Source organism: Acaromyces ingoldii (assembly GCF_003144295.1).
Source record: "Acaromyces ingoldii strain MCA 4198 unplaced genomic scaffold FA10scaffold_4, whole genome shotgun sequence".
Classification (NCBI taxonomy): Eukaryota; Fungi; Basidiomycota; class Exobasidiomycetes; order Exobasidiales; family Cryptobasidiaceae; genus Acaromyces; species Acaromyces ingoldii.
In genome coordinates this window covers 1,855,670-1,871,734 of record NW_020290250.1, presented here as the reverse complement: position 1 = coordinate 1,871,734, position 16,065 = coordinate 1,855,670, and the positions used below count along the sequence as shown (strand labels likewise).

The 16,065-nt window shown below is 60.4% G+C and overlaps 7 protein-coding genes across 7 annotated transcripts; 3 read left to right on the top strand and 4 right to left on the bottom strand.

The window, feature by feature from the left end:
* Positions 1-109: 109 nt before the first annotated feature.
* Positions 110-1,142, bottom strand: FA10DRAFT_268175 (hypothetical protein). The gene is made up of 4 exons (XM_025522218.1): positions 752-1,142; positions 555-654; positions 438-486; positions 110-360 (listed from the first exon to the last, which is right to left on the bottom strand). Exons 1-4 carry the CDS (start codon positions 811-813, stop codon positions 239-241), a joined length of 333 nt encoding a protein of 110 aa, XP_025376843.1. The 5' UTR covers positions 814-1,142; the 3' UTR covers positions 110-238.
* A 1,003-nt stretch (positions 1,143-2,145) lies between these two features.
* FA10DRAFT_268174 (hypothetical protein) lies at positions 2,146-3,932 on the top strand. Its single transcript, XM_025522217.1, has 2 exons — positions 2,146-2,986; positions 3,059-3,932. The coding sequence occupies exons 1-2, from the start codon at positions 2,265-2,267 to the stop codon at positions 3,861-3,863; spliced, it is 1,527 nt and encodes a 508-aa protein (XP_025376842.1). The 5' UTR covers positions 2,146-2,264; the 3' UTR covers positions 3,864-3,932.
* An 87-nt stretch (positions 3,933-4,019) lies between these two features.
* On the bottom strand, positions 4,020-7,619 carry FA10DRAFT_268173 (putative mitochondrial aconitate hydratase). Its single transcript, XM_025522216.1, has one exon. The coding sequence runs from the start codon at positions 7,357-7,359 to the stop codon at positions 4,135-4,137; it is 3,225 nt and encodes a 1,074-aa protein (XP_025376841.1). The 5' UTR covers positions 7,360-7,619; the 3' UTR covers positions 4,020-4,134.
* Positions 7,540-8,601, top strand: FA10DRAFT_268172 (hypothetical protein). The gene is made up of 3 exons (XM_025522215.1): positions 7,540-7,919; positions 8,006-8,382; positions 8,444-8,601. Exons 1-3 carry the CDS (start codon positions 7,573-7,575, stop codon positions 8,506-8,508), a joined length of 789 nt encoding a protein of 262 aa, XP_025376840.1. The 5' UTR covers positions 7,540-7,572; the 3' UTR covers positions 8,509-8,601.
* FA10DRAFT_150340 (hypothetical protein) lies at positions 8,480-9,639 on the bottom strand. Its single transcript, XM_025518094.1, has 2 exons — positions 9,417-9,639; positions 8,480-9,358 (listed from the first exon to the last, which is right to left on the bottom strand). The coding sequence occupies exons 1-2, from the start codon at positions 9,418-9,420 to the stop codon at positions 8,589-8,591; spliced, it is 774 nt and encodes a 257-aa protein (XP_025376839.1). The 5' UTR covers positions 9,421-9,639; the 3' UTR covers positions 8,480-8,588.
* Positions 9,584-12,248, top strand: FA10DRAFT_268168 (hypothetical protein). The gene is made up of 2 exons (XM_025522214.1): positions 9,584-11,955; positions 12,047-12,248. Exons 1-2 carry the CDS (start codon positions 9,860-9,862, stop codon positions 12,087-12,089), a joined length of 2,139 nt encoding a protein of 712 aa, XP_025376838.1. The 5' UTR covers positions 9,584-9,859; the 3' UTR covers positions 12,090-12,248.
* Positions 12,249-12,285: 37 nt separating this feature from the next.
* Positions 12,286-15,972, bottom strand: FA10DRAFT_268167 (hypothetical protein). Its single transcript, XM_025522213.1, has one exon. The coding sequence runs from the start codon at positions 15,519-15,521 to the stop codon at positions 12,555-12,557; it is 2,967 nt and encodes a 988-aa protein (XP_025376837.1). The 5' UTR covers positions 15,522-15,972; the 3' UTR covers positions 12,286-12,554.
* Positions 15,973-16,065: the final 93 nt, after the last annotated feature.

Genomic DNA, 16,065 nt, shown 5'->3' with positions numbered 1-16,065 from the left:
CGGGAGAAGAAGAGGATGGAACGGCGAAGCGGGGCAGGCAGGACTTCCAGAGCTCTGGATTCAAGCATCACCCGACCGAACGGGCGGGGGCGAGGAAGGGCCCGTTGATGAATGAGTTCCACGAGCGTAAGAATGAATTTCGGGCCCGGAGGTGGGGGAGCCAAGAAGGTGGAGGAACACAGATGCTTTTCCACAGGAGCTGTGAATTACACGAAGAAGAGGAAGCAAAGGGAGCAGCTCAGTCCTTGCGGTAGTAGCGAACGTTGATGTCCTTGATCAACGGCTGAAAGCTTGCGGCAAACTTCTGGAATTCGGGCTGGGCCTTGTGGTGGTCGAGTGCGGCCTTGTTCGGATATTCCTCTGTCACGTCGCCCCAGAGACCCCGCTGCTTCAGCAGAGGAAGGAAAAGGCAGGGTAGCAAGGAAGGAAGGGCTCACCGTACACGAGGATCGTTTCACCATCGTCCTCGGAGCGCGAGACCTGGTACTGTGATCAAGTCCAAGAGTCAGGATGCACGCACGGAACGAGATGGAGACATCACCTCAAGTACTCACCGTCAAGGTGTCTGGCTCCCGGTCGCTGTTGGCCACCTTTTCGACGGCCTTGATCGTCGAGAAGAGCTCGTCTGCAGTCTTCTTGTCCTTGCCCTGCAGGCTTGACAGGGCGCGGGGAACAGGTCAGTCCCAGCCAGAGGAATAGTGGAGGCTAGGCGCATCTCGGCGCCGAGGGTAGGGCAGAAGGGCGGACTCACTGTACGACGAGAAAGAAGTGTCCCTCGGGCGGGTTTCCGAGATCGTTCGTCTTGTAGACCATCTTTGAATGGAGTGTAAACTTGCTCTTTCGGTGGTCGTGAAAGGAAGAGGTGACCCACTAGCTCGTTGAAGGAAGCGAGAGGGTCAGGCGCTAAGCGGCCGTTGTGGAGGGCCACGCCAGCCTCCCGTGGCCACGCGTTGGTTGTCTGGACGCTAGGGATGGACCGAAAGGCGTACCGGTGCCTTCATCCTTGCATTCTCTCCTTCCGTTTCGGCAGCTTCCCTTTTGGTGCAGCGTGGGAAGGCGGCCGCAAACTCGCTCGCAGCATCACCAAATCGGGGAGCATTATGTCTCCCGTCTTCCACAAATAAACTCAATGACCATTCAGGACCTCTCCCAGAATTATCAGAGGTGGATTCTCAGAGGTGGCATTGAAGAAGTCCAAGCTCACAGTCTCAACGATCGAGAGGACTCTGCCGCTCTAATCCGGCTATGCCCGTCTCCTCGCGGTCGTGTTCTTGTTGACACAAGTTTTGCTGACAGCGAGGAAGGAAATTAGCTGCTGCAAGTGGGCGCTTGAGCCCCTTTTGTGAATATGCCCTGACATGCGAAGGCCAAGCCTCTCTAGCCCGACTCACCCATCTTGGCCCCCTTCGTCACACAGTGTGAATAATCCATGCGGCGCGGATCGCTTTTCAATATCGCAAGGAACAGCCGCCCCATCAATGCATGCCACAACGCTTTGAGCTTCGCAATCGGTGGGGCCAATCAATGCCAAATATATATTCCTACAGTGCAGCCATGCCAATGTTCTGCCGGAACTCTAAAAAAGAAAATGGCGCAAAAGGTTCTTCCACACCGCACCCTGCTTATTCTCACGCTTGACGCCATGGTCGCCAACTTACTTTCTCCATGGAGCATAGATAGCTTTCACATCGAGGCCCTGGCATCCGATGTACTGGAACAGATGGCCCAGTAATTTCCGGCAATTTTGGAGATTGCCCACATTACCAGCACTTGTTGGCCGTCGATGATTCTTGCCGCGCTCCCTCGCGCGACACTGCCTTGCGAGTAGGACGGGAAGGGCTCCTGTCAATGTACCGAAGAAAGGGTGATAATTCCAAGATCTCCTTTCGGCTTTTGGCACCGCTGCGCAAGCACGGATCCCCCTCGCGCTGCTCCTGGTCTTACTCCCACATACACAAAGACCATCGGGTTTTGCTCCCTTTGTCTCCCCCCCATTTGGCTTTCTTCCCTCGGACTATTTCTTCTTGGGTCCGAGCTTGGGTGCAGGTTGATGAGGTGATGACATCTTTCGCGCTTCCCTTTCCCTCAGCCGGTGGCGGTGTGTGTGCCTGCTTCTGAGGGATATATGAAGCAAGTCGCCGTCCTCTCCGTCCTCCCACCCCTTGCTCTTTCTTCATTTCCTTCCACGCCGCCCTCGCCCTCCTTTACATCCTTTGTCTTACCTCGTCTTTGTCGCTCTTGCAGCTCCGAACATCCGACACGCAATGGACAGGAATCAAGACAGGCAGCCTTTGGACGCCGACATGGACGGAGTGGCTTCCTGTTCTGCGTCGCCTGCTCAGGCGCTTGCAAGCAGCTCGACTCGCCCGACGGAGATGACGGCCTTCATCCACCTGCATTCGTTTGTCTCAACGACGATCCACCTGCCTTGCCTGGAATGCAGCATCACGATGCTCCAGCATGTCCTCTCGCACGTCGTCGTCGCCTCGGAGCTTGCGTGTAAGTTGTCGTCGTGCTCCCGCTTGGGCCCTCTGCCGTCGTCGCCGTCGTCTTTGTCGGACTTGTCGGACACAAATGCTCCGCATCCCGCAGATGCGGAGCAGCTCGAAGTGCACTTGGGCGAGATTCGTAGCAAGATGCAGCAGCTGCGCAAGACGGTGGGCGATCGGATGCTCGAGTCGACATTCTGGGCCTGGCTACATGTTCTTCTGCGGTCCGAACGAGCCTGGCGGACGGCTCTATCCACTGAGATCCTGCAGCTCAAGGAGGGCGTGCTAAGTAGCAGCACAGTCGCGGTGAGGGGACGCTCCAACAGTTGCGGAATCGACCGGACGATGCAGCACAGACAGCGGCACGAGGCAGATGCATGGACAGACTGCGAAGTGGTAGAGCGGGCCAGGCTGGTCGTGGGCCTCGACGAACTGGTGAAGCAGACCGAGCACCGACAGGGCGACATTGGCGCACTGCGCCGGGTGACCATCTTTACGTGAGTCTTCACTCGTGGCCATCTAGTCCATGGGAAGGGCCTTCGACTGACGGTGCAGTATTCGTGTCACAGGCTCGATGTATTTCGACTTGTCTCGCTCCCGCCACCGCCTGTATACCATGCCGTGGAGCCAGGCGAGCCGGCTCCACCACCTTACACCCCGCCTTTTGAGACGCTGTCCATATCGACTCCTCCCCCTTCGCCTTTGTCACTGAGGTCTGCGGCGAAGAGGAGCACGTCGTCTCGTCCAAGCAGCGCGTCGTCCGACAGCTCGACTCGGACTCCCGGCCGGCTGACTTCCAGATCGATGCCGTCGATGGCGATGCGATCCTCGCCCTCATCGCTGACGCACAGTCTCGAGGTGCTCCAGTCGGCCGACGAGGCAGACGCTGAGCTGAACCACGCCAGTGTCGAACATGACGACGCTGAGTCTGATGGCGAGTCTGATGGAGAGAACAAGAGCAAGCGACAGCGCCGCCTCCTCAACGGCGCATGGAACTCGCCCACCGTAACGGCGACGCACGGTCAGACTACCGATGCGCAATCGCTATGGAACACGCCATCTGCGTGCCTCCCGTCATCCCCGTCGTCGTCGCTGCAGTCGACTTCCGATGCCGACGGGGGCTTCTCCCACTGGCTCGACCAGCCACCGGTCACAATCCTCGCCATCGGACATGCCCTCGAACGGCGATGCTGGTCCCTCTGCCCGTCGTACGCATCAACGCCCGCACCCGCCATCCCGCCCACGCCTGCGCAGCACGCTCGCCTTCTCCATCGTGCTTTCAGACCGGCCCTCCTCAGCACGTCCGGCCTAGAGCAAGAGCGGCAGACCGCCGCCTCTGTCAGCAGCGCCATGGTAGACTCGATCACTTCTTGAGACAAACCCTTTCCTTTCTCTCTCTTTCTTCGTCTCTTGCTGTCTCTCTAGAGACTCTGGACCGCACTCTGCTTTCCTTTCCTTTTTCTTACTTCTCGATACCCACCTTGTCTTTGCTTTCGTCATTCCGTAGTCAATCGAGCTGTCAGCTCCCTCTTCTCGGCAGGAAATGATAAGATTAGCTCATCGATTTTCACGTCTCGTATGCGACCCATTCTACAACAGCCAAAGCAAAGCAAATGTCACGGGGAGAGGAGATAAAAAAAGACATCTACGACGACTGCTGCTTGCTGTCCTGCTGCTCCATGGTGGGCCATCCCTTTTTGCTCGGCGTCATCGTCGGCGCGCGGAGCTCTCTGGGCACGAGGCCGTGGAGCCTGTTGGCGGTGATGGCCTTTGCGCGCCGCCGGCGCTCGGGCCCGCTGAGCTTCTCCTGCCCCTCCCGGGGCGCCTGGCCCTCGAGGAGGCCGGCCTCGCGGAGGCGCTCAATCTCGCTGGGGTGGCGCTTGCTGAGCGCGACGCGGTAGCTGGCACGCTCAAAGAGCTTGGGCGCCTCGGCGCGCAGGCTGTCGCACGCCGCCTGCATCATCTCGCGCTTCGTCGCCAGGTCCGCCTCGTGGGCCTCGCGCCGCTCGCGCTGGAAGAGCAGCCAGGCGCGCGTGATCGTGTCGTGCACCTCGGCCCGCCGGTCACTCGGCAGCATCTTGGCCAGCGCGGCGTCGGCCTCCCTGTCCGACGCGCGGGCTGCCTCGAGGCGCGAAGAGGCTCCGCCCGCGGGCTCGGGAAACACCATGCGCTTGAGCGCCTCGGTGCGCGAGTCGGCAGCGGGGGCCTGGTAGCGCGGGTCGTTGGGGCTGAGCCGCGAGGCATCGGGCGTCGACGACTTGCCGCCCGACGACGAAGCCGTGGCGTAGCCCCTGGAGCTGGAAGGGAGGCGGTGGTTACGCGGTCGACGAGCGAGGGTGCTCATCGCCCGTGTCCCAATGCCGGCCCCGGTACCAACCCCCGTCCCGCTCACACCCAGGGGAGCAGCGGCGGCCTGGCTCTCCTGCTGCGCCTTTTCCCGGATCAGGTTGAGGGCCGATCCGGATCGGATCCAGTCGAGGTGGGCCTTGGAGAGCGAGTGCTTTGTCGGAATCTCAAACGACTCCTTGACCGTCTTGCCGTCCTGCTCGAGCTTGGTGACGCGCACACGGACCTGCGTCGAGACGTCGCCGCCCGGCCGGAGAAGGTCGGTCAAGTTGACGGTCTCGACAATGTCACCCCCACTGATCTTCTCGTAGTCGGCCTCGTTTTCAAACAGGAGCGTCAGCACGCCCTGCTTGCGCAAGTTCGTCTCTGCGATGCGCGCAATGCTGCGTGCCAGGATGAGGAGCCCATCAAAGTGGCGGATCTGGATCGCGGCGTGCTCCCTCGCCGAGCCCTCGCCGTAGTTGTGGTCCGCCACGAGCATCCATGGCTGGCCTCTCGCCTTCCACCGCTTGGCCATGGCCGGGATGGTGTCCTCTTCAGAGTCTGCTTTCTCCTGCTGCTCCTGTTGTGTGTAGTCTCTCGCCGAGTTGACCTGCCCGTTCTCATCATTTGCCGCCCCAATCAGCGTGTTCTCGGCAATGTTGGTGAGGTGCCCCTTGAACTTGAGCCAGGGACCCGCGGCAGAGATGTGGTCGGTGGTGCATTTACCCCGGACGCGCAGCAGGCACCGCATCGCCGGCAGCTCGTAGTCGCCCGTGACGGCCGACTGGGCAAACGGACTCGTGAATGGCTGCAGGTACTCGAGACGGGAGCTCGAGGGGCTGATGGCCACCTCGGTTTCCTTGACGGGCTCGGGCATGGCCATGGGCAGGTAGCCAATGTTGCCGGGCGTGAAGCCGTTGCTGGGCAGCTCCTCGCCCGAGGGGGGCTCGAAGCGGAACGGCTTGCCGTCGGGCGCCTCGAGCGAGTCGGTCATCGGGTTGAAGTCGAGCCGGCCGGCAAAGGCCATGGCCGTGACAATCTCTGGCGAGGCGAGCATGTTCATCGTCTTTGCGTTTCCATCATTACGTGCTCTGAAGTTGCGGTTGAACGAGGTGAGGATGACATTGTCTTCGCCCTGCAGCTCCTTGCGGTTCCACTGCCCAATGCAGGGCCCGCATGCATTGGCCAGCACGCGCGCGCCGACCTGCTGGAGGGCAGCCTGGATGCCGTCGCGCTCGACCGTAGCGCGCACCTGCTCGCTGCCGGGCGTCACGTCGAAGCTCGTCTTGACCTTGAGCCCACGCGCACTGGCCTGCTTGGCCAGGCTGGCGCACCGTGCCATGTCGGCGTAGCTGCTGTTGGTGCAGCTGCCAATCAGCGCCGCGCTCAGCTCCACGGGGTGGTCCCGCTCCGCCTCGCTCCGGGCCCGCTCGACAAACTTGGACAGCGGCGTGCTCAAGTCGGGCGTAAAGGGTCCGTTGAGCGTCGGCTCCAGCGTCGACAAGTCGATCTCGACACGCTCGTCGTACTCTGCGCCCTCGTCGGCGCTCAGCAGACCCCTCGCAGCGGCGCCCCGTGCCTGCTGCATCACCTCGTCCCTGCCCGTGGCGGTGAGGTATCGACCCATCTCGTCGGTATATGCGAATGCGCTCGTCGTCGCGCCCACCTCTGCGCCCATGTTGGCCATCGTTGCGAGGCCCGTCGCCGGCAGCGAGGCCAGGCCAGGGCCAGAGTACTCGATGATCTTGCCCGTGCCACCCCGCACGGTGAGCAGACCGGCGAGGTGGAGAATAACATCCTTGGGCGTGCACCATGGGCTCAGCCTGCCCTTGAGATGGACCGAGAGGATGCGAGGGGCCATGAGCTCCCACGGCGTGTTTGTCATGGCATCGACGGCATCGGCACCACCGACACCGATGGCGAGACAGCCGAGACCAGAGGCGTTGGGTGTGTGCGAGTCGGTGCCCAGCATGAGCAGGCCCGGCGCTGCGTAGTTCTCGAGGACGATCTGGTGGATGATGCCACTGCCAGGGCCCCAGAACTCGATGCCGTACTTCTTGCTGGCCGACTCGAGAAAGTCAAAGACCTCCTTGTTGGACGCCACGGAGCGCTGCAGGTCCGCCTCGGCGCCCTCAAAGGCCTGAATCAGATGGTCGCAGTGCACGCTGCTCGGCACGGCGGTCCGGTCGAGGCCACAGGTCATGAACTGGAGCAGGGCCATCTGCGCCGAGGCGTCCTGCATCGCGAGCCGATCGACGCTGAGCGGCAAATAGAGCTTGCCGCGGATCTTGGACGGGTCCCGCCCAGCATCGGCGAGCGTCTCCTGGGGCGAGCGCAGGTGCGTGTAGAGAATCTTTTCCGCCAGTGTCAGCGGCCGGTCGAGGAGTCCGCGCACCTCGTCGAGCTGGGCCAGGAGGCGCGGGTAGGGAGGAAGGCGAGACGGGTGAAACGTCGGTGGAGCAGCCGTCGCCAGCGTCCGCTTGGGCATGGCCGACAGCGGTGCCCGCGAGGTTGCCCCCCGCTGGGCCAGAGTCGCAAGCATGTTTTCCTTTTTCCCCTCCGGCGGTGTGTCGGTCCTGTCCAAGTCAGCGCGAGAAGAAGAAACAAAGAGAGACCTAGCCCTTAATTTTTTCAAACGCTTCTCCCCGGCCTGGGTTTTAGCCACGTGGTCTGAATAATAGCAATGGGCCGGCGCTCGATTGGCCAGTCTCCACAGGCACGACTGAGTGTTGTGTGTGTGTCTGCAACGACGACTATGACGGCAGCAGGCGTTCCACCGCTCGCGCGGCTGCTCTCGCTGTTCAACTCGACGCTCTCCACCTCCCATGAGCTCGTCCGCTCCCTGAGCCTCGTCTCGCAGCCCAGCCCGTCGCTGTCGCGGACGATTACGAGGAATCTCTCGACGCTCGCCGTCGGGCTGACGGCGCACCGCGACGAGCTCAGGCGCCTCGAGGCCGAGGCCAGACGGGGGAAAGTCGGCTTGGAGGAGGTCAGGATCAAGGAGGACGAGCTGGCGGAGATCGATGGGGCGTGGAGCAGGGTGTGTGCCATGCTGGAGTCCGACGAGAGGTCGAGAGGACTTCTGGATGGCGTCAAGCAGAGGTGGGTGTGCTTCCTTACCGAGCCAGAAGCTGCTTTCTCTCCTCTCCCTCTCGGCTGCTCACGATTTGACGTTTCTTCTACCAAAGCCACCCGGCTCTCTTTAGACCGCCAGAAGCGAACGCGGCGGCTGAGCTGGACGAAGATGAGGAACGGACAGGGGTCTACCCTGACGTCAAGCCCTATCGGGACGAGCCCCCGTCTGGACCCGAAGAGGCAGAGGCATTCTCGACGGCAGATGTGATGGCCTCGCAGCGGGCCCAGATGGACGGGCAGGATACACAGCTCGATGCGCTGTCTGCCAGCATCGGCAGGCAGCACCACCTGTCGCTGCAGATGAACGAAGAGCTCGGCACGCAGTCCGGCCTCCTCGATGACTTTGACAGAGACGTCGAGGGCACCACGGCCATGCTCGGCCGTGCAAGCAGGCGCATGGACAAGCTGACGAAAAACATGAAGGAGCACGGTGAGGAGGCCACTTTCCCTTTCGATGGGATAGATCAATAAATGCTGACCCGTGACTGCAGCCTCAACGTGGACGATCTTTGTCCTCATCGTCATCCTCGTCTTTCTCATTGCCGTTTTCAAGTGACTGTTCCTTCTCTTTCCCCTTTCTTGTTTTATTCAACAGTGTAGAGATAGGACTATTGTACAACAGGAACACGGACCGATCTAAGAACCGAGCTGGATGCCCTCGATTCGGAGGCGGGTGTACGTCTGCTTGTGCTTGATTGTCTTTCGGTAGCCCTTTCTGCGCTTCTTTTTCACAATGTGCTCCATGCGGCCCTTTGTGTGCTCCACCACGACGGCCCTGGCCCGGACGGTGGCCGGGTCTAGCGTGGCACCGACGTGGGCCAAGCCCGAGGGCGCCAGCTTGGCGGCCCACGATGACGACATTTTGAGCGAGTCAACATCAGCGCCGACGGACTGAAGCGCACGGACAATGGCCGAGTCAGAGCCAACCTGCCGGCGCATGAGGCCCACGGCACCCCGAGACCGCGTGTCGAGGGGGTCCATGGCGCGGAGCGTGTAGTCGCGCGAGCCGACCTCGTGGATGCGGTCGAGCTCGAGCACGTCTCCGACCTGAACGTCGTTGAGGCGGGGGAGCGTGACGAGGTCGTTGGGGTGCATGAGGAGCGTGCGGCCGGCGATCGAGGCGACAATGTAGTGGTTCGGCTGGCTGCGGAGGAGGTCCAGGGCCGACGAGGTCGACTCGACCAGCGCGGGCGGGGCTGCCACAGCCGCAGATGGAGGCGGAGGAGTTACAGTCGACGCGCTTGCTGTGGAAGAAGAGGAGGAAGACGAAGGCGATGACGAAGGGCCCTTGGAAGACACCGTCGAAGAGATGGACCGCCGTGTCGGAGCTAGGGACAGTGAAAGGGCTTCGATGCCCGTTGCCCTTGCTTTGCCCTTGAGGCAGGATACCGGAAGCCGGAGCGCTGCTTTTGCGTCTATAGTCAGCCTCGTACTCTGTGCCGCTCTGTTAGGCCAGTCACTCACCCATATCCGATCGCGCGCTTTGGGTGTGTCTAGCCTGATGACTGAGAAGAAAGAGTTGGCGAGGACGACCGAACCCAGAAAGGGAAAAATTAAACACGTGACTGCTTTTTAGAGTGTCCTCCCCTTTGTCCGCTCCAAATTATTTGTGTCCGCCTTAGGTCTAATTGACGGAGGGCGGGGTCGCAACCTCATCAACACCAACACCATCAACAGACGGACCAGACAAGAGCATTTTCCCAGGATAAGACCCTTTCATTTTCTTTTGCACTGCGCACGTCTCGGTCCTGTAGACTCCTCGTCGCCTTTCAGATGTACAGAGCTTTCTCTCTGAGCCAGCGGCAGAGGAGCAAAGAGGACCAGGGAGCAAGCTATTTAGACTTCTCCTTTTCATAGAGCGACGATAGCCAGAAGAAAAAGGCTTCGGTTGGCTGCTGCACGATAGCATGCTGGGAAGCAGGCCGGTGGCGGCGACGTTGATGGGCTCCGTGCCGCCGTCTTCGCCACCAATCGCATACCCTATTGCGTCGCCCGGGCAGCTGGGCGATGCGGCGTGTCCAATAATAATCGAGCCCGATGAGGTGGACATGGAGCTGCAGCACGGCCCAAACGAAGTCGAACCCAAGACGGGTCATGTCGGTTTGGGGATAGAAGAGACCCCTTCGCCTGCGCCCGCCCCAAATAGCGAGGCAAACGAAAAGGATGCTGGTGGCAAGGCTCGCAATTCTGCCCTGGCGGTCGAACTTCCGCCACGAGATGCTGGAAGAGGCTCCGCTTCGCCGACGACACCGCCGTTGCCCTCACTCAGTGTCGACATGCCAACACCAGAGGTCTCGCCTACCTCCTCGATCGGCACGGCGTCGACTTGCACGACAGCTCCTGTCTCGCCAGTCACCCCAACGATGGCCAATACTCCGATGGTGACTGCCAACACTGCCACCGTCGCTGGCCAGTCACAGCCGCTGCGTCGTAACAGCCTCGCGAGTAAGAAGCTGACAGCGGGGCTGGCTCCACCGCCAAGTCTTGCGGGCCAGAAGCGGAGGAGGAGCGCTCCGTCTACCGTGTCCATGTACGAGCAGCTCCTGTCGGGCTCGGGGGGCTCACTGCAAGGCAAGGCTTCGTCGGCGAATCAAGCGGGTGCAAGTGGCAAGGACATGTTTGCAGGTCCGAACAAACGCCTCAAGCGATCGGTGCGCTTCAAGTCAGACGAAGACTTGGTCGAGACGAGGTTGTACGAGCTGCAGCCAGGCGAGGTTGAGGACAAGCGCATTGCTGCGGGCAGCCGAGTGGATGGACAACAAGACCCCGAGGAGCGTTGGAAGGCGCTCAAGATTGATAGGGAAAAGAAGGTGGACCGCGACAAGCTTCTCGAGGAAGAGCTCGAGGATGAACGGTTGGAAAAGCAAGAGGAGGAAGAGGCGACCGTGGCGGCGGAAGAACAAGAAAAGTTCGAGCACGAGATGAAGCGCGGTGTCGCGACCCGATGTGGACAGAAGCAGACCATACCGTGGTACCCGCCGCGGAAAGTCTGGCTGAGCGACGCGCAGCTATTCATGCTTGCTGAGCCTGGGTCTGAGTCGACGGACCGTGCTCTGGCGGAGGAGGCGGGGTTTCCCTCGTCCTTTCCCTCCTTGCCGGACAACGGAGACGAGAGCTTGGGTGATGTCGTGGAGGAAGAGCCGACTGAGGCTCTCTCCACCGTAGACTTTCTTCCTAGCAATCTTCGCAGGGACACCTATACTCTATTTGACCCTTTTGAGCCCTTCGGTCAGGAGGAGCTGCCGCCACCGCAACAACAGCAGCAGCAAGCCGAGCATGACTTTCTGCATCAAGTGCCTGCTCCCTATCAACCAGAAGCTCAAGTGTGGCAACAGCAGGGCGGCAACGCGCTCCACTTTCCTCCGCCGGTCTATCACACCACCGCTCAAAGACAGCAACATGAAACGTACTATCCCCAATGGCCTAGTGTCGGGAACGAATTTAGTCAAGTGTATGACCACGCTGTGCCGATGAGCCAACCATGGCAAGGATCGTCTGCATACCATGTCTCTGTGCAGCCTCCCCACTTTTTGCCTGCGCCGAAAGGTATGCCTGGTCCAACTCCGAACCAGCAGCAAGGAGGCAGCAAATGGCCATCGACGGCCGCGCAGCAACGGTCGCCCCAGGCGTCATACAGGCCTGTCGCTGCGGGGGGATCGGTTCCATCCTCGTCTGAGTCTTCCAGGCCTTGGTACCCATCTGGACCTCCTCGGCCGCCATCGACGTTGCAACCGTCGTCAAAGAATACTTTTTCTGCAGCACCAAGGAAGACGGGATCAAATAAAGCGGATCTTGGTGCTCAGAACAGATTTACGATGCGACAGCAACAGCATAATAATTCCCAGCAGCACTCAACATACCAGCCTCAGCAGCGACCGATGCCGCGGCCACTCGCGCCCGCAAGCTCAGCAAGCCACGCACAGCGGCCTGGGCAGGGTGCCGGCAAAAGAGTCGGCAAGAAAAAGTCCGACAAGATCTGTTTCTTTTTCAATGGTCCCAAGGGGTGAGTCTATGCTCTCTACTTCTTTTGTTTCCTTTTTCTCCCACTCTTTCTCACACTCTTTTGACCCTCTTTTGATCTGCCTCTGTTTCAGCTGCATCAAGGACGATTGCCCCTTTCGGCACGAGCGCCATTGAACGCACGCACGCTCACTCATTCAATCATTCAAACACTCATTCTCCGACGCATATTCATCGTGCCTCGTCTCTTCATCTGTACAGTACAATACCTGTGATTCCCTCATCATCTTACCGTAAAGCACAAATCACACACGAGTAGCCCCTCTTGCTTTCGACGAAGAAGAAGACGGCGAACAAAAAAAGGAAAAGTTGTGCATGGGCTCGTATTTGCGAGGAGAAAGTAAAAGTGATGCTCTGGATGTCGGAAATTGATTACAAGGACGAGACAAGCGGGAATGAAAAAGGAAGGCCAAAGAGGAGACTGAAAGCTGCAGAAAAGATGACGGGAGAAGTAGAGTACTGTAACAAAATGCCCAAAAGGTGTGTGATGTTGAGAAAGAAACGGGTGTATCAAGAGAAGGAAAAGTATCGAGAAATTGTCAATGCTTGATGCTGAGAAAGTGGGAAATGGGAAAGGTGCAGTCAACCGATGAGGTCGTATTCGCTGCCAGACTCGTAGAACTCGCTCGCAGGACTGTCGTAGCCACCACATCCTCCTCCTCCGCAGAAAGGGGCAGAAGAGCCGCAAGAGGACGGCACTGGCAGAGGAGCAGGCGTTGGCGGAACCTGCTTGTAGAGCAGTGGCGACACCTTGGATGGTGGAAGGGACGGGCGGGTCGGGTATGGCGCGTGGACCTGCGCCGGCTCCTTTGGCTTGGGAGGCGAATATGTCGACAGAAACGAGGCTGTACCTCCACGGCGCGTAGGGGACGAAGACGCCGAGCTCCGATCGGGGCTGGGACTTGTATGCGTCAGCGACGGGATTGTCGAGACGGATCTTGACGAGGATGGCGACGAAGAGTCTTGGGTGACGGTCGCGTCCGTCGAAGTCGAGTCATTCGTGGGTCGTGGCCCCTTCCGAAGCTCGAGTGACCGTCCACGAGGCTGTTCGTCGTCGTCGCCGTCGTCTTGCTCGGCGACTTCCTCCTCCTTCTGGATTTGGGTGCCTGGTCTTCCGCGCACAGGAGGCGCTGACACGCTCCTCGCGGGGCTCTGGCTCGTGCCAGGGCTCTGCGAACGTCCTCTTGCCTCTGTCTGCTGCTCTTGCTCCTCGATACTTCGATAATCGTGGGGACTGCTCGGTCCAGAGCAAGGGCTGCTCCTCATCGAGGTGGGCGGTGTGCCCGGCAGAGGAGGCGGTGGCTTGCTCAGCCCAAACCTGCTGATGAGCGAGGATTGGCACCCGAGCGGTGCCATTCCACCGTGATGCATCTGCCTTGCCGAGCTCTGGCCGCCCGAATAGCGGAAGCCTACGCCCGTCCCGATGCCTGCGAGTCGGCACGCCCTCTCGCGCTCCTTTTCTCGCTCCATACGCAGGTGCTCCGACGGTGACATGGCAGCCCTCGATGCTAGTCGTCCTCCCGGGCCCAATAGCGCGCTATCCCTCTCTGCAAATCGGCTGCCACACATGCTTGAGGGAGATTCCGACGCAATCGAGTCGGCGCGCTTACGGTGAGGATCTGACGGCGACGAAAGCCTGTTGCTCGAGTCGTCTTCATCGCGGAATGGCGTCGATGGCGCGGATGCCGAAGAGGGAATTGCGCCCTTCTTGTCCGCCTTCCACTTGCGAGGGTCCCATGTCGTGGACGGGCACGATGAGTCCGACTCCTCGCCGTCAGTGCCGTGTTCGCTATTGTCCTTGCAAGCCGACATGGCGGCCCACTTTGCTTCGAGAAGGCCCATTTCCATCTTCATGTTGCGCAGCTCCTCGACGTCTTCAGGGCTGAGCCGGTTGCTAATCGGGCATGCCTTACGGTCATATTCGACTGGGCTGTGGGTGCGGACCTCCTGCGGTGGAGCGACAGAGAAGCGCACCTTGTTGGCCCTGCCGCGGCCCGATGACTCGCGCTCCGAAGACGATTCTCGCTTGGAGGAAAGCCCCGAGTCAGTGTCGGCCGGACGGGCAGAGGCGCGACGACGGAAGCATGGTCGGAGCGGCATCTTCGGCTTGCTCCGTGTGGGCGACGAAGAGCGTCGACTGCGCGATGGCTTGCGAGCCAGCACTGGGGACGCCGGTGGCGAGGAAGAGGAAGAAGGCGTCGCGTTGTCTTTGCCGAGAGCCACAGTGGCATCAGTCGACTTTTGCAAGACAGAGGGCGAGTTGCTCTCTTTGTCGATTGTCACCGTCTCGTCTGCAGCGGACGTCTCCGTCTCGATGTTGCCATTGGACGATGCCTGGTTGGCCACCGCCGTTTGTTCGCCTTCATCTGCAGAGTTGAGGCAGACGGACAGGGGGCTGGGCACGGCGGGAACCGTTTCGCTGGGGCTGACGCAGCGAGCAGGCATGGGTGGTGGTCCGACGAATTCGAACTCGCTCCAGGAGGACGAGGCACAGGAGTGGGGCTTGGGCGTGCCTGGCTCGTCCTTGCCGCTGCCCTGCGCTTCCGGCTGAGAAGGCGCCATTGTATGCGTCTGCTGCTGCTGCTTCGCATCTTGCTCCGCTAGCGGGTCTGAGCCTTGGTCCTTGACGATGCGAGCCGGCGAGGTCTTGGACGTCTGGCTTGGCGTTCGCTTAACCTTTGCCTTTTCCACCTTGCCGACCGCGCTGCTGGGCATTTCGGTAGGAGCGAATGACGAAGGATCGTTGGGCCCCGACTCGTCGGCCAGCTCTGCGATCCTGCCCTTCTTCCTCCTCGCCGCCAGGTTCGGTGGCGCACGGAGGGTATATCGCGAGGCGTGCGAGAGGCCGTGTCCGCCTGCCCTGGGCGAAAAGTGCGGGTACGTCGGTGGCGGTGGCGCAGCCTGCACCTTTCGCCGAGGCGATGGCGTGGAAGAGTAGTGAAGTCGCTGCTGCTGTTGCTGCTGCTGGTGATTGTGACTCTGACCATTGTGGTGATGGTGGAGATGGTCGTCGTCTTCAGAGTCCGGAAAGGGACGATCGCTACCGCTGGCGAAGCTGCTGCTCTCTTCGTCGAGCTCGCTGACGGTCTCGAGCTCGGGCTCACAGCCAGGTCCACCGTCGAGTTCGAGGTCCTCGACGTCGGCCAGGTCGCCACGACGTCCGCCGACATACGAGTTCCAGCTCGAGAGTGAGCTCGGACTATCAAGCTCGTGCTCGTGCTCAAAATCCGACTGGCTGTCGGCGACACTGGGCGACGCGGGCACCGGCACCGTCAACTCGAGGCTCGGTCGGCGCTGTGGCTGATCAGACATGGACGACGACGCGCTCGTCCAGCTCCTGCTGAAGCCATGGCTGCTGTATGCATGCGGGTAGCCACTCCTGGCAAAGGATACAGGCGACCTCCTCGCGTCGGCGTGTGCAGCTGCAGCTGCTGCCACCGAACCTCGAGGAGGTCGACCATGATCGGGCGGATCGTCAGGCGAGGCGACGGCGCTGTCGTCTGCCTGCAGTGGCGCGCCAATAGCGTTCTGAGCCTGCGGGCTGATCATTGCGAATTGATCGGAGTTTGGTGGGTAGAAAGGGGTTTTGATCTAGTCGACTAGATCATAGACTCTGCAATAGACGAATATGAGAGGAGAAAGAAAGAGGTCGCTCGCACCAGTCGCGAGCGTGCAAGTGGGGAGAAAGGAGAGGGTGGTAGAGTGTGTGTGTGTGGCTATGCTGACGATGATGACGGCTCCATCGTATGGCTATGCTCTCTTTCCCTGGACCGCTCGATTTCCTTCTCCGTCTCGATGTCGATGCCTTGCCCTCGCTCTTGCCCTCTTGGCAGCGGAAGGGAGTGAGAATGGCGGTGGACGTCGTCGAGAGAGGTAAGAGGGCAGGCGATACCACACGAGTAGGAGCAGTGTGTCTCTCTCTTTCTCTCGCCTTTGGCCACTCCAAAAGTTCTCAGGTTGAACCGCTGACGACATTTTAAACCACTCCCCAAAAAATTTCAATAGTGCCCGCCTCGGATATTGCTACAAGAATTTCCATGGACCCACCCAGTGTAAGTAGGGCAACAAAGCAATACAATCACGCCATTATTTT

Excerpts from the sequence above, each read along its gene's own strand:
- FA10DRAFT_268168 (XM_025522214.1), top strand. The coding sequence starts at position 9,860 with ATGCTGGGAAGCAGGCCGGTGGCGGCGACGTTGATGGGCTCCGTGCCG. Across the intron at positions 11,956-12,046 it reads TTTTTCAATGGTCCCAAGGG|CTGCATCAAGGACGATTGCC; the intron begins GTGAGTCTATGC and ends CCTCTGTTTCAG.
- FA10DRAFT_268167 (XM_025522213.1), bottom strand. The coding sequence starts at position 15,521 with ATGATCAGCCCGCAGGCTCAGAACGCTATTGGCGCGCCACTGCAGGCA.
- FA10DRAFT_268175 (XM_025522218.1), bottom strand. The coding sequence starts at position 813 with ATGGTCTACAAGACGAACGATCTCGGAAACCCGCCCGAGGGACACTTC. Across the intron at positions 487-554 it reads GGGAGCCAGACACCTTGACG|TACCAGGTCTCGCGCTCCGA; the intron begins GTGAGTACTTGA and ends ACTTGATCACAG. Across the intron at positions 361-437 it reads TGAAACGATCCTCGTGTACG|AGGAATATCCGAACAAGGCC; the intron begins GTGAGCCCTTCC and ends GCGACGTGACAG.
- FA10DRAFT_268173 (XM_025522216.1), bottom strand. The coding sequence starts at position 7,359 with ATGCTTGCGACTCTGGCCCAGCGGGGGGCAACCTCGCGGGCACCGCTG.
- FA10DRAFT_268174 (XM_025522217.1), top strand. The coding sequence starts at position 2,265 with ATGGACAGGAATCAAGACAGGCAGCCTTTGGACGCCGACATGGACGGA. Across the intron at positions 2,987-3,058 it reads CGCCGGGTGACCATCTTTAC|GCTCGATGTATTTCGACTTG; the intron begins GTGAGTCTTCAC and ends TTCGTGTCACAG.
- FA10DRAFT_268172 (XM_025522215.1), top strand. The coding sequence starts at position 7,573 with ATGACGGCAGCAGGCGTTCCACCGCTCGCGCGGCTGCTCTCGCTGTTC. Across the intron at positions 7,920-8,005 it reads CTGGATGGCGTCAAGCAGAG|CCACCCGGCTCTCTTTAGAC; the intron begins GTGGGTGTGCTT and ends CTTCTACCAAAG. Across the intron at positions 8,383-8,443 it reads GAAAAACATGAAGGAGCACG|CCTCAACGTGGACGATCTTT; the intron begins GTGAGGAGGCCA and ends CCGTGACTGCAG.